At 42.3% G+C, this 13,946-nt stretch overlaps 1 protein-coding gene and 1 long non-coding RNA gene across 2 annotated transcripts in view; one reads left to right on the top strand and one right to left on the bottom strand.

Moving 5' to 3' along the window:
- TIPARP (TCDD inducible poly(ADP-ribose) polymerase) overlaps positions 1 to 8,864 on the bottom strand; it is a 30,226-nt gene extending 21,362 nt beyond the window's left edge. Inside the window, exons 1-2 of the mRNA XM_081086397.1 lie at positions 8,599 to 8,864; positions 4,628 to 5,584 (exon numbers count right to left, since the gene is read on the bottom strand). Coding sequence (XP_080942523.1) covers positions 4,628 to 5,544 — 917 coding nt within the window. The 5' untranslated portion in view covers positions 5,545 to 5,584; positions 8,599 to 8,864. The remainder of the gene's footprint in view (positions 1 to 4,627; positions 5,585 to 8,598) is intronic.
- A 187-nt stretch (positions 8,865 to 9,051) lies between these two features.
- LOC308515791 lies at positions 9,052 to 12,552 on the top strand. The gene is made up of 2 exons (XR_013995671.1): positions 9,052 to 9,389; positions 12,294 to 12,552. It is a non-coding gene; the product is annotated as an uncharacterized lncRNA (long non-coding RNA).
- Positions 12,553 to 13,946: the final 1,394 nt, after the last annotated feature.

Here is a 13,946-nt window from a genome sequence, read left to right as displayed (position 1 = left end):
ACAGGTTGAGAACCACTGGGTTAGAGCATCGCCTCTCATACCAAAGGAGTGCGGGTTCGATTCCTGGTCCAGGGCACAAACCTGGGTTGCCAGTTTGGGGCTTGTATGGAAGGCAACCAACTGATATCTCTCTCTTTCTCTCTCTCTCTCTCTCTCTCTCTCTCTCTCTCTCTCTCACACACACACACACACACACACACTCAAACACACACATCGATGTTTCTCTCTCAAAAAAATCAATGGGGAAAAAAGCCTAATCTGCTTATTGATAAAACACACACACAGAAAATAAATGAATGATCGCTACTGATTCCCGTGATAGCTCAACAGACCCAGTAACTCCTCTAGATTAGTACAGAAAGAAGCCAATTAGTTTTATTTCATATGTAAATAGCATCATAAAGAGGTACAAAATATAATTCATTAGATTGCTTTATCCTCAAGCACAAGGCACACATTTTGAAAGTCACTTCAAATACAATTATTGCTTATGGAGCTCTCTCTCTCTTTCTCTTAGGCAGGAATTTTAAAAATAAATTCAAATTCATCCAGCTGTGTATATTCAAGAAATACCAAAAAGTCACAAGGCATAGTAAGATTCAGCTGTTCTCATCTCTCCAGTATTATCAATAGCACATAATGAGTTAGTTCATACATCATCACAGCTGTGCAGGCCAGAGCTAACTTGGCTAATTTAACTATTCCAGTAGAGTTCAGTCAGGAGTTGGCTCTATTTTAAATAATCCATTCTGCAAGTCACATAGAAAAGAACATCCTATCCTCTTTATTATCATTAGTATGCAATTCTCCTGTCTTCTTTCACAGAGTTCCTGTGAAGTCATCTTTATTATCCTCTGCACAGATTAAACACACACTTCTAAAAGCAATTAGCAATCGAAATCACTCAAAACTAAGACTATGACAAGACTCTAGGCATAAGTCATACCAAGTAAAATTCCCTCTTTTATCAATATGCCTTAATTCCATAAGAGGAGAAAAGAACATTGTCCTCTGAGAAAAATTAACCCTGGAGTTGGGCTTTGCAACTTTCTACTTCACCCTCCCACTCTCCTTCAAAACTTTCAGAATTAGAAATAATCACAGGCTATATTTTCATGTACAGATTAACCCCAAATTAAGGTTTGCAGAATGCCTCTTCTTTATGGTTAATAATAACTATAAGACTTCTGGCACACTTTAAAATGGATGTAATGTGAAAACCAATGGTGATCTTAGTTGCTAATGGGAGATTTGCACATCCTCCACAATTTCAATTATCCTCAAAGGTATTCTACAGTTAAGTGAGGCTCTCTTAAAACTACTTAGACTTGCCATTTAGTATCATTTTCTAATAAGGATGAGTGCCTAAACTGTCAGAGACTATGTTTTCTTAATTGAAAACATAACATTCAATGTTGTTTTCTTAACTTCATATTTGGAATTTGGAAATTCTCCAAAGCCCATCCTGTGTGTAAAAGAAGCCTCGGCGTGTAAATACAGGGAGCTCACACATACTAGTTTCCAGTTGATGTTGGCAATGAACATCTGCAGATGTATAAAAGCAGTGTGGCAGAAAAGTAGGATTATATCATAATTTGGGGTGAAGGCAAAATTGGAAAATAATTAAAAATAATTTCATTATAATGAACCAAATAAACATTTATTATTGAAATTCTCTTTAAGTGTATTTTTAGTATCTAGGCATCTTGATTAAAGAGGCAGAATGGACTTGTGAATTTATCTAACTCAACTTCCTTTCCAATTTCATTCTTGAGAATAAAATGAACCCTGTAAATCTAATTTGGAAGAATTTTATCTGCACAGCAGACCCAGAACTATTAACTTTCCCCAAGTTCCACACAATGAAGTATTATAGATATAGTATGTAATAATGATTTATCAAGTCATATAAAATACTGAACACAAGTGAGATAATAACTGTCATTCATTTTTCCTGAACCCAAAGACTGCTGGGGTCTGACTTGGACATATACACAGCTGAACACACACTTCCTGGTTATGTGCAATCTGCACAGATAGACCAGCTTTACAGGCCTGACCACAGAGATTAATAGCTTTAGCCAAATAATGTGGTAACCATGTGAACCTGGGCTGCTCCAGCTTGTTTGTGAATCTCTCAGCAAGGCTCAACATGCCGTTATCTGCATCTTGTTGCCAGGAAACACAACATCGCTTTGGAATACAAGGAAAACCAGGTTGCAATGACCACAGGTCAACTTCCCAAAAATCTAATTTTTGACACTTAGTTATCTACAATCTTATAACATTTCTTACTGTAGTCCATGGAGAACCTTCTTCACATTACTAATAATTAACTTTGCTATTTTTATCAGGACAGGACAACTTACTACCATTACCAATGTATTAGCAACAATAATTACAATAATAATTCGCTCATACCTTTCCTCTCAAGTGTCAAATAAACATTACTTCAGTAAAACTGATTTGGAAATCAAGCACTCACTGCAACTACTTTATAACTAATTCAACAATATCCATGTCTATTCTTTAGCAAAGTAATTTTACCGAAGGACAAAATACCCAATATACTGCTGACCTAAGAGTTCCTGGATTCTCTCCATCAAAATACCCATCTTGCCTTGCTGATAACAGAACGTAATGTGTTGGACAATAATCCTGACCAATTCAAACAGAGAGAAACTTAATGTACCAGATGCTCAAGTACTCAGCGGACAGGAAATGTGCTTCGTAAGAGTGAAGTGGGAGGCTACTATTCTGCAGTTTCGCAATCTGGAGATGGGAAAGATAGAGTGGCTTTTGGAGTATATAAAATTAATTACCCTTTACATACCAATTAGAATTGCTAGCTCATGGGCAACAGAGATTTTAGACAAAGACTTATTAAAAAGATTTTAAGAGAATGGAAAACATTGTTGTCTTCCAATGCTGGCTTTAAAATATGAAGTTAAAGTATTTAGCTTTATTACAGGATCTAAGAATTTCACTACCCAAGCAAAATAGAATCTTGGATGCATTCTATTATTAAGATAATACATTCATGATCAGGAAAACTACATTATTGATATAATCTTACTTTAATCCGAAGGAGTCTTCTATATAATAATGATGCCTTTAAACCTGGGCCTCATGTTGTTTCTCATCTTGTTCCATACATCCCTCCAAATGTCCCTTTGCATCTCAAAATTCTAGTCTCATAGTTGAGTTGCTAAAAAGACACAGATCTGAGCACTATATGCCTGAACTATTAAAAAGAAACCACTTATCTAATATTAAATGGGAACAAGAGAAGTTAAAAAAAAAAAAAAAAAAAAAAAAAAGACCAGGTTTCTGCAATGCCAACAATGCTTTGGCACCATGTTAGAAATACAGAAGTTGAACAACAAGATTAACGGAATTAAACAACTTGGAAATGGTTTACTGCCACCATTTGCTTGTTGACTCTCTTGAAGAGAGTAACCCAACTTATCTGTGAACAAAGATGACTCTCTCAAGGAAGTTTTTCCCCTGGACTTCTGGTCTAGGATACTCAGGGTTGTTTTCCTCTCTATGGATCATTCCTTTCAGTGCTACACACATCATCAGGCTATTCATTATCTGTGAAGCAGTCAGGATGCCCTCATGGTCTCCCAAATCAGGTAGCATGTACAGAAGTGCTCTTTTCCCCTAAGTAATTTGAATATTTACTCTTGGTCATACGCAAATAACTATTAACATCACACATTTTAACTCCTTCCATACTACAGGATAAACAACTTAGAAATATAAAGATTAATGTTATTATGCAGCCATTTTTGCACTAGTAACTTTACATGTGGCAACTATCATTTTCTTCTTCACTTTTAAATTCAATTAAAGAATTCAGATATGAAAATTTCAGTTTCCTATCAGTGAATATTGCTTAGATATCCATACTAAAAGAACCAAATTACTTATATGTTAACTGTTTTTATGTAAATGATAAATAAACATATCCTCTACTCACTGTTAAAAGACTCATTTTTTTAAAAAGTATGCTGAATTGCAGAATTTATTTTACTATAAGATAAATAAAATAATAAACTTAATGGCAAAAAGTTTTAAGGAAACTAAAAAACAAATTAATATGCTTGAACAGGATTCATGTTTGGAAGAAACTTCTGAATCATTCACAAAAACAGTTTGTACCATTCAAAATCAAGAGGGCCACAAAAATCTCCAAACAATACTTTTTTCCTTTAAAAAGTAGCAGCTACTCAATATGCAAAACTTGAAAATTAGATATATTAGGTATAAGTCTAAGGTTATAAGACTCATCATGGATTTTCTTTCAAAATCAAGTTCTCCCGTATGATTAAAATTGTATTTGATTTACAACATTCAATGTACAGGTAACTTCTGTCATATACATATTGGACAGAGTAACATCTGAATTGTTCAAATCATAAAAACTTTATTGTCTGGTTAGGTAAATAGCCTTCATTCAACCACTATGAAAAATCAGTACAGCACACAGCCAGAAGAATAACAGCAGAAAAAAGAATAAAACCTGTTAGTTATTTAAAAGAAACTACCCTACTAAGCTTTTAACTTCTTTACCTTCTCTATAGTACTTAACAACAGCTTTAAAGAAGTTATAAATACATACCCATACTTCATTCTCATCCTATCATTCTCTGGGTTACAGTAAAATCTTTCCAAGTGCTCCTGGGAATCATTGGATACACTCTGCCACTTTTGGGTAGTTGTCCTCTTGATCTGCCAATGATAGGGCAAGACCGTGTGGTGTTTCAAACAATCCCTGCCATAAATACACATGCCTTGCAAAAAGTCCATGCAAATTTCAATTTCGTTCTCTTGGTGAGTGTGGTACTGTAGCTGGTTCACTAACTCAAATACAAGATCAAGGGAGGCCTCCTCACTTTTGTCCTGAAAGAGCTCGGTACTCAACTTATCACTGGTGTCCAAAATGTATTGAATTGTAAAACTGTTGTCTTGGAAAACCCCTGGAACATAATCCATGACTTTGTCTATGCAGTCAGGACTAACGGGAACATCACTTGAAACTGGGTGCAAAAGGGCAGTCTGGAAGTGCCCTGCTGTAGAATCAGCCACTGTCCCACTAATGGTTTCTGATGGAAAGTTGTGATCCTGGATTGGAATCACTTGTTCTGGAGCATCAGTAGAAGGGCGAGTTTCTGGTATTTGGTCCCCGACATTTGTCCCCTCAGGAATCAGGACAGACATATTGTTTTCTGTTGGTGGACAGGATGTGTTGATTTCCAGGGGTTTTTTCACTATAGGTTCATGTAAGCTGTTCTCATCTGCATCCTGGTTTCTGGATCTAAAAACCCCACCAAGTGAGCCAGATTCTAGCAAAGTGTTTAATATTGGCCTCAAAGACCTCAGGGTTCCAGTTCCCAATCTCTTCTGATCCTTTTTCTTAAAACAAGTCTTCAATGGAGTGATCTTCTCAGAGAGTCTCATTTGGCATGAAAAGTCATCAGGAGGAGAAGGAGGCTGCACTACACAGTCTGGCTCAGGTTCGGAGGTTTCCATTTCCATAATGTGGATTAGCTCCAATTGCTCCTCAGAGTCTAAAATCCTACCAGGAAAGGAAAGAAGATGATCGTTTACAAGCTGACAACAACTGGATAACATTCATTCATCAAAATGTTTAGTTTTTGTCTGTAAGTTACTGAAATCACTCCTCTTACATTGTATTTCATCTTTTTAGATTTTATTGAGAAATCAAGGCTCCAAAACAGCCAGGGCTATGCCCACAGAAGGTAAAAGTAAAAGAGAAAGAGTATTTTAGGCACTTGAAATTTATTTGTGGACTTAATATACAATTTGTACTTTTGCTGGGGTATGAATTTTTACTCTAAGTCTAGGGTAGAATGGGAGGGGGAGAATGAGGGGTAGAAATAAGTGTGTCTAACTGATGACAGCAGGGAAACCACATCTTCACTGCTTTGTGGTTCTTTTCAGAGTTATTTATCGCCTTTCTCATGAGGTGACAAAACTGTTTCTTTGTAAAAAAAAAAAAAAAAAAAAAAAGGTTCATCAAATGAAGGATAAACTTCAAAGTTAAATAGTGAGTGAATTTGGGGGTGTGAGGATATACTCAGAAAATAGGGTCTCTCAAAATGTTATATGGGAGAAAGCCAGGAGCCTGTTGAAGCATTTCTATTCAGTTAAATCCTTACTTAAGGTCACCTGTGACTTTAGGGAAACCAAGTATAATGAAACCAATTTTACCATAGGCTAATTGTTATAAACAAGAGTTAAGTTCATACAACAAAATGATATTTTTGATGACCTGCTGTATTCAGAAAGTTTCAATATAAACCCCAAAGACATTAAGGGTCTACTTTTGCAATCCCCAAAACATAACCACTGCTGGAGGAGGAATACCAGGGCTTGTTTAGTAACAGAAAGTAAATCAGCAACAACTACAGCACACACTGTTTTAGAAACCAAACACCACCTCATAAAGAGACCCCTTTGTCCTTGTCTTCAAAAAAGTTACACATGTATTTTTTAAAGGCAAATGAAGGAATATTGTAGAAAATAACATAAGAATATAAAACACAAGCCACATTTTCAGATTCCTTATGAACTACTGAAAGAGAATAAAAGTTCTTTCTTTAAGGAATCAGACCCTTTGGGAAAAAATGGAACAAAGATTATAAAGCCAAGGAAACTTTGTAAAATGACAAATGGTGAACAAAGTATAAAGCAAAGGAAACTTTGTAAAATGACAAATGGTATCACCTCCATAATCTAGCACTCATTAATTCTGAAAATATTTATTAAGCATTGTGTCGGGTGTAAAAGGATTGGTGATGAGCAATTAATATTCTTCTCTCTTATCCAATGGACTGAAAGAGATATTTGATGCAAGGACCCATGACTTCATCAAGCATGCAACCCAGGTGCCCATTACAGTGCCTAACACAATGCAAACAGTGGGTACTCAGGATATGTTTTTGTCTGAATAACTGAAGAAAAAGAACCTGCAGTGCCTAGTTCTATTCGTCTTTATGGGTCAACAACAACACAAAAATAATAAAACGGAGTCCCCTGAAAAGTGAATATTAAAGGTCTAACTGGATTCTTGAATCTGTGCGGGTAAAAAGTGCATAATGATCAAACGCAGAAAAATGATTTAAAACAAAAACAAAGAACCTCCCACAAGGTGTTAGCCTCCAAGATAAGTACAAAAGGAAAAGGTAGAAAGAGTTCAGTGTGAGCTGCCATTGTTAGGGAAAAGCTTCACGAAGAAGGAGGGACTTGACAGAAGACATAAATCAACTGGAAAGCGGCCAAGCCAGGCGTTATTATTCATCATTCAGTGCTCTTGCCTCAAGGCACAATTGGCACAGACTGTGGTATTCCCTCTCCGCCACACCAAACCGGCCTGTGCCATCCTCCACACACGCACGCACACACGCACACCCTCCTATCACACCCTCTCCGGGCACAGCAGACCTGAAGCCGATCTTGAGTCACACACTTCAACTTTTCCCATGATTGTCCTCTGTCACACTCGGAAATAAACCTGAGGCGGCAGAGACCTGGAGGAGTGGGGAAGTCAACAGAACCTAGTTCCTCAATTAAAGTTTGCATACCAACAAACAGAGATCGGCAGGGCACCTCCCGGGGTCCCCCTCCGCAGGCCCCCCCACCACTCCTCCCCTCACCTCTAGGTGCCCCGATTTCCCTGGCACGCCCGGCTCGGAGCCCGCTCCACGGGAATCGCGGGCTCCAAACTTGGGACTCGGAAGGCCAGCCGCCGCTGCCCGACACCCCGGCGCCGAGCCCGGGTCCGAGCGACGCCTCCTAGGGCCGCGGCGACTCGCGCAGCTCCGCAGCCCCCGGCCGCGCCAACTCGGCGCAGCGCGGCTGAGGCGCCGCCAGGCTCGGCCAATTCGGTCCGGGAGTCCCGAGCATCTCGTCACCCCCACCCCCCACCCCGAAACCCTCGGTCTAGCCTCCTCCCCGGCCCGGGATCCCCTCCATCCCCGAAGCCACTCACGGGGCCTTCCAGTCCACTCTTCACCCCCTCAACCGACCTTCCCCAGAGGATCGCTCCGCGGGTCTCGCAGGATCGCAGAACCGCCCCGCGAAGCGCCGGGGGAAAGTGGCCGCCGCTTCTCGGGAAGGGCGGCGAGGACTCCCGCGCCTTCAAAGTTAATCCGAACAAGCCTGCTAACTTCTGGGCTGCAGGCGGAACGCGGGGCGGCCGGAAGGCTCCCGGGGCCACCGTGCCTCCCGCTCGGGCTGCGGAGCGCCCCCGCGGGGGAGGCCGCCCAGACGCGCCCGCGCTGACCAAGGCGGGCCGGGGCGACGCCGGCGACCCTGGCCAAACCCTTCCGCGTCTCACTCCGGTGTATACACCTGCCAGAGGCCCTAAGTGACTACGAAGTGTAAACCAATTCCATCTCGATGCGGACGGGATCCGAGTGAACTCGGCACACACAAAAAAAAGCACAATCTAAGTAGCCATTGCCCTCGATCCTTGAGAGTCGCTGCGGGGCCGGCGCCCCCTTCCTCGCCCGCCAGCCCCGCCAGGGTCCCTCCCCGGCTCCTCGGAGCTCAGCCGGAGTCCTTTACCTCAACCGGCACCCTGAGAGCGCCGACCGCAGGAGCCGAGTTGCGGCGCCGCCGATTCGCGGACAACGTCCGCGCGGGGGTCGGCGCGGAGGGCAGGCTCAGGTTCCTAAGGGTCGCAGGCTGGGGACGCGGTGACCGGCGCCCGAGCCATTCCGCCGCCGCGAGCGCAGAAAGCGGCGACGGCGCTCCCGACCCAGCTTGCTCGCCTGTCACCTCGAGCTCTGCTTTAAAGTGGCTTCCGATCGCCTGCTCTCCACAGCCCGGCCGAGGGGGCGGGGCCCGGGCGGGGGTGGGGCTTCGGGGCCGGGCGCTCACTGGGTGCCGGGAAGGAGCCCCGCCCCGTCCGCGTGCGCGCTCGCGAGCAGGCGCGCCGAGGGTTGCCGCGGCCGCGCGCTCCCTCGAGGGGGCGTGTCCTTTCCGGGCGGCGCGGGCCGGGAGGGTCCCTGTCAACTTGCTTCATTGAGCGGGTGGCGGTGAGGAAGCGTTGCGCTCCCTGTGGGGCGGGCTCCACCTGCCTGCGGTTAGATGGAGGATCACTTTGTTCCGAGAAATCCCGGGCGTGCGAAGGAGGATGTGAAACGGAACGACCCGTTTCTGTGCGGTCGGCTTTGTTTATTTGCCTCCTCACAAGACGCCTCCTGCCCCTGACGCCACCGAACCCCAAGGGGCGGCAAACGGCTGCTATGGCCGCTGCGGCCAGACGGGGTCGCCAGCTCCGTACTCAACGGCCCGGCCCGGCAGCACCAGGGATCGCCTGCCCCAACCGGGTAGAAGGCATATTCCTCTTTCAGGTGACCTATCTTTGGGGTTTTTTGACGGAAAGGCGCCGATAGATATGTTTTAAAGCCCACAGACACCGTAGTAATTAATTGACTCAATACTTGTCGAGCGCCTATTGCCCGGCGTGTGCTAGGCTTCGGCGGCAGCTCTGATCAGCCCAGACACCCACTAGGCAGCGTGCAGGGCACCACATCCTCTCCTCTGAAACACGTACCCCTCGAGACTCTGCCGGGTTGTCCGGATTGTCAAATGCCTTTCTGGTAAGTCCACAAATTGAATAGCTTGTCAGTGGTGGAGGAAGAAACACGTGAAAATCATATAATCTCTGTCTATAGGAAGGAAAGGCCCTGATCGAAATAATAGAAACTTAATTATGGCTTTATCCCCAACAGCTGGCAGAGAGAGAGCGAGAGAGCACAATACAGCTTGCAAAAAGATGCTCTCGGCCTGTGGCCTGAAAAATAAAACTGATTTAATTCCATAATTTGGAGGCTTTCTGGGTTGGAAAAGCCAACTATTAACCTTGCCAGACATGGAAGCCTATAAAAATAGGAGCTGAGAGGTGGTAGTAATAGATATATGGTTCCAAGCCTTTCTTAAACTCTTCTAAACCAAACTGGGTGACAAGCTCTTCTAAATCTATTCAACAAAGAATATTTATTTATTTATGTATATGTATTTATTTAGCAAACAATAGATTAAAGGAAGGATCATCACTGCAGGCTTATTGCAAATTGCATCAAGGCAGAGCCATTACACTCAGGTGGAAATGATATGGACAGGATACAGAGGCTAATACAGAAAAGACAAGATTTTTCAGGCTTAGAAACTGATTTGAGCTCTTCATCATGCCTACTCATACACAGAATTGCCTTCGAAGCACATTTAAATGGATTTTACTGTTTGCTTTTATTGATCTAATCTGTTGTCTTTCTTTTCACGCCTTCCTTTGGATTACCTACTTTTAATTGTAATTTTCCCCAACAGATTTATTTGCTATACATTCTTTATTCTTTTTGTAGTGTTTCAGTTATTTGTTGCTGTGTCCTAACCACCTCAAAACTTCATGACTTAACTCTCATTTGCTCCAGATTCCAGATTCTTTGGCTCAAGAACGCAGTCAGGCCAGAGTACATGAGCCACACATCTGCTCCATGATCCCTGGGGCCTCAACCGGGGTGGCTCAGATGGTTGGGGCTGGCTCAGGGAGGCCTGTGTGTCTTGGGCTGTTGGCTAGATTCCCTGGTTTTTCTCTACATGGCTTCTCCATGTGACTAACTTGGACTCCCTCACAGCGTGGTAATCCCAGGATCCCGAGAGGGAGCATTCCAAGAGAACAAGCCTCAGGGTGCAGGCCTGTGCTTACTAATGTATCACTGGCCGACGCTAGTCACATAGCCAAGAGCAGATATGGCAAGAGGCCATGAATTAGGAGGTGTGGTTCATTCGGGAGGGGGAGGGGGGGAGAGAGGGGGGCATTTAGATTAAGGACAGATCGCCAAAACCGGTTTGGCTCAGTGGATAGAGCGTCGGCCTGTGGACTGAAGGGTCCCAGGTTCGGTTCCGGTCAGGGGCATGTACCTGGGTTGCGGGCACATCCCCAGTGGGGGATGTGCAGGAGGCGGCTGATCGATGTTTCTCTCCCATCGATGTTTCTGACTCTCTATTTCTCTCCCTTCCTCTCTGTAAAAAATCAATAAAATATATTTTAAAAAAAAATAAAAAAAATAAAAAAAAAGGACAGATCAACTTAATCCAATTAGGGATTAATTAAAAGTTTATTCCAGGGTGTAGCTCTTGGGGATTTCAACTTAAAATCCTTCCCCACCTCCCCGGGTCCTGAGCTCAGAATTTTCACCCTCCACTCCCCACCCACTGCCCTTGAGAACCTCACAGCCTCTCCACTACTGCTTTCAGGATGTCAGTTGTCTCAGAAGGTAAAATGGCACCAGATTCTGGACTCATTCAGCACCCTTAGATCTAGTCTCTTCCAACTACTAAAGTTTTAATGCTCCAAAATGTACCCTCCACAATGTCCACCTCAGATGGGACTCCTGGAAGACAATAGAATAGGAAGGTCCTCTTAGAGAACAGAACCAGGAACTGACATATTAACTGGCCAAGGGCATGGATTCCTTGCTATACCAGTAATTATACAGCAGGACTTGGTCTTTCTATGGGCCAGAGACCACTGTGTCTCCCATTTTCCCCTTTCCTGAATAGGAGTTTTACCAACATTCTGTTCTTGTCTATCCACCATTGCTTATTAGGAGTGTTGAGGCAGATAAATTTTCTTTAAATATTGGTTGCCAGTTCCACACTCTTGCTGGGAAGTACCCCACATCATCAGAACTTCTGGATTCTGGGCTTGAGCTCATTGCAGTAACTGGATGAGACTTTGAGAGTGTTTCTCTTAGGGAGGGGATGAGTGTATTCCTTATATGAAACGAAAGGGCAGACACTGCTTGTTGCCCCTATCTATTAGAAATATCCTGACACTTTTAAAAAAATGTTTGTATTGATTATTTTAGAGAGAGAGGAAGGGATAGAGAGAAACATCAACGAGAGAACATGAATTGGCTGCCTCCTGCACACCTCCTATTGGGGATCAAGCCAGAACTCAAGCATGTGCCCTGACTGGGAATTGAAATGGTGACCTCTTGGTTCATGAGTCAATGCTCAAGCACTGAGCCACACCAGCTGGACTATCCTGATACTTTTGTGGGGGATGGGAGGAAGGATGGCAATGAGCTTAGCTAAAAAAAAACTCATTTCATTAGATCCCATACTGATATGGGTGGCCATGGGATATATTTCTAGACATGGTGAATATGTCTAAAAAAAAAACATTTTTTCTTAATATGTCTACTAACTACCTCAAAACTCCATTTTATACCCTTTTTTTCCCCTTCTAGAATGAGGATGGAGGTGGACCTCATGACAAAAATGAAAATGAACATGATGTGGAAAATATGAAGATGGAATCTACAAGATAGGGATGCTGAGCAGAAAGATAAGAGTTTGGGTCACTTGACATCTTGAAGCTGCTGCAGCAGTTCTAGACTGGCTACATCTGGACTTACTTTTATGTCTGAAAAACCCCAATTTGGTTTTCTGTTATGTGTAGCTAAAATTTTTCTCAGCTAATACATAAACTATCATGTTGTCTTCCAACTATTCTTCCTTCTTGCAGGCTCTACCAGTTGGATAGTAATATGATATAGCATGTGAGAGATATAAAAGCTGTCACAAAGCAATACATCAACTCCTATAGCACTTTTTGCCAATTCTACACTTATACCAAATTATATGATTAAGAAACATGTTTATTAAAGAAAAAATAGAAAGTAGAGAGGAGACCAAAGAATCTAAAGTCCCATTTTAACATTTTTCTATAGTTCCATCTTGTTTTATTTAAAGATTTTTTCCTATTGTAACATCACTGTATAGTCATATTTAACTTAACACTATATGATAACTTGCTTTTCATGTTAACACAGTCTTTTAAACAAATAGCTGTTGAATATTCCAAATAAATATAAACAAGTTTTACTTGTTAAGTTTTACTTAACAAGGTTCCTTATCATTGAAATTATCAATTCACTTTAAAAAAAATGTTTGTATTGATTTTTAGAGAGAGAGGAAGGGAGAGGGATTGAGAGAAAGAAACATTATGAGAGAGAAACATCATCAATCGGCTGTCTCCTGCATGCCCCCCACTGGGGGTTGAGCCCGAAACCCCAGGCATGTGCCCTGATTGGGAATTGAACTGGTAACCTCTTGGTTCCTGGGTCAACACTCAACTGCTGAGCCACACTGGCCGAGCTATCAATTCACTTTTTAAAAAATCATTTTTTCAATGAGTATCTAATACATTTAAGTCACTGGATTAAATATTGTAAGCACTCATACATGAATAAGTGCCTCCTCTCTGAATGCTCTTCAAAACTGCAAAGGTACAAATATATACATGCAACATACAGTATATAGCATATGCATGTGTGGCCCAAAAGCCATTTAATATTTTTAAAATATGCTTATAGGACTGAAATATTCTAATTTCCTTTGCACATATTTCTTTTATCACTTTCTGTTTTCCTTGCCTGCTGGATTTGCCTTAGCATTACTGTTCAATAGAGTACTCCCCATGAACAACTTACTAATGTAAATGCCAAGACTACATACTTGAAATTTCAAGTGACTCAAGACCTCCCGTTTCCCTGCTCATGAACAGAGTACATGCTATAAAGTACAAGTATCAATATCAGTTGCTTTCTGTTTTCGTAATTATTAGTAATAGTTATTTCCCCAACATCCTTCTGGTGCAAAGATAATCATTTCTGGTTACTGTACCAAGAAGGAAACAGTAACTAACGTGACTCAGAGAGCACAGTGAAAGACATGAGATTTGCAAACAGAGGCCTTGGCTCTCAGCAATGCTGGACTGAGATTACATGGAGAATGCAGCCACACTGCATAAATGGCAGACTGACAATTCCTTATCTATGAGTGCCAAGTCCAAGCTATAATGTTTCCTGGTGATGTATAGGGACAACTTATTCTTTAAC

Source organism: Myotis nattereri, assembly GCF_964212035.1.
Source record: "Myotis nattereri genome assembly, chromosome: 3".
NCBI classification, from domain to species: domain Eukaryota; kingdom Metazoa; phylum Chordata; class Mammalia; order Chiroptera; family Vespertilionidae; genus Myotis; species Myotis nattereri.
Note: the sequence above shows the minus strand (reverse complement) of the source record. Positions and strands in the feature narration are given on the sequence as shown.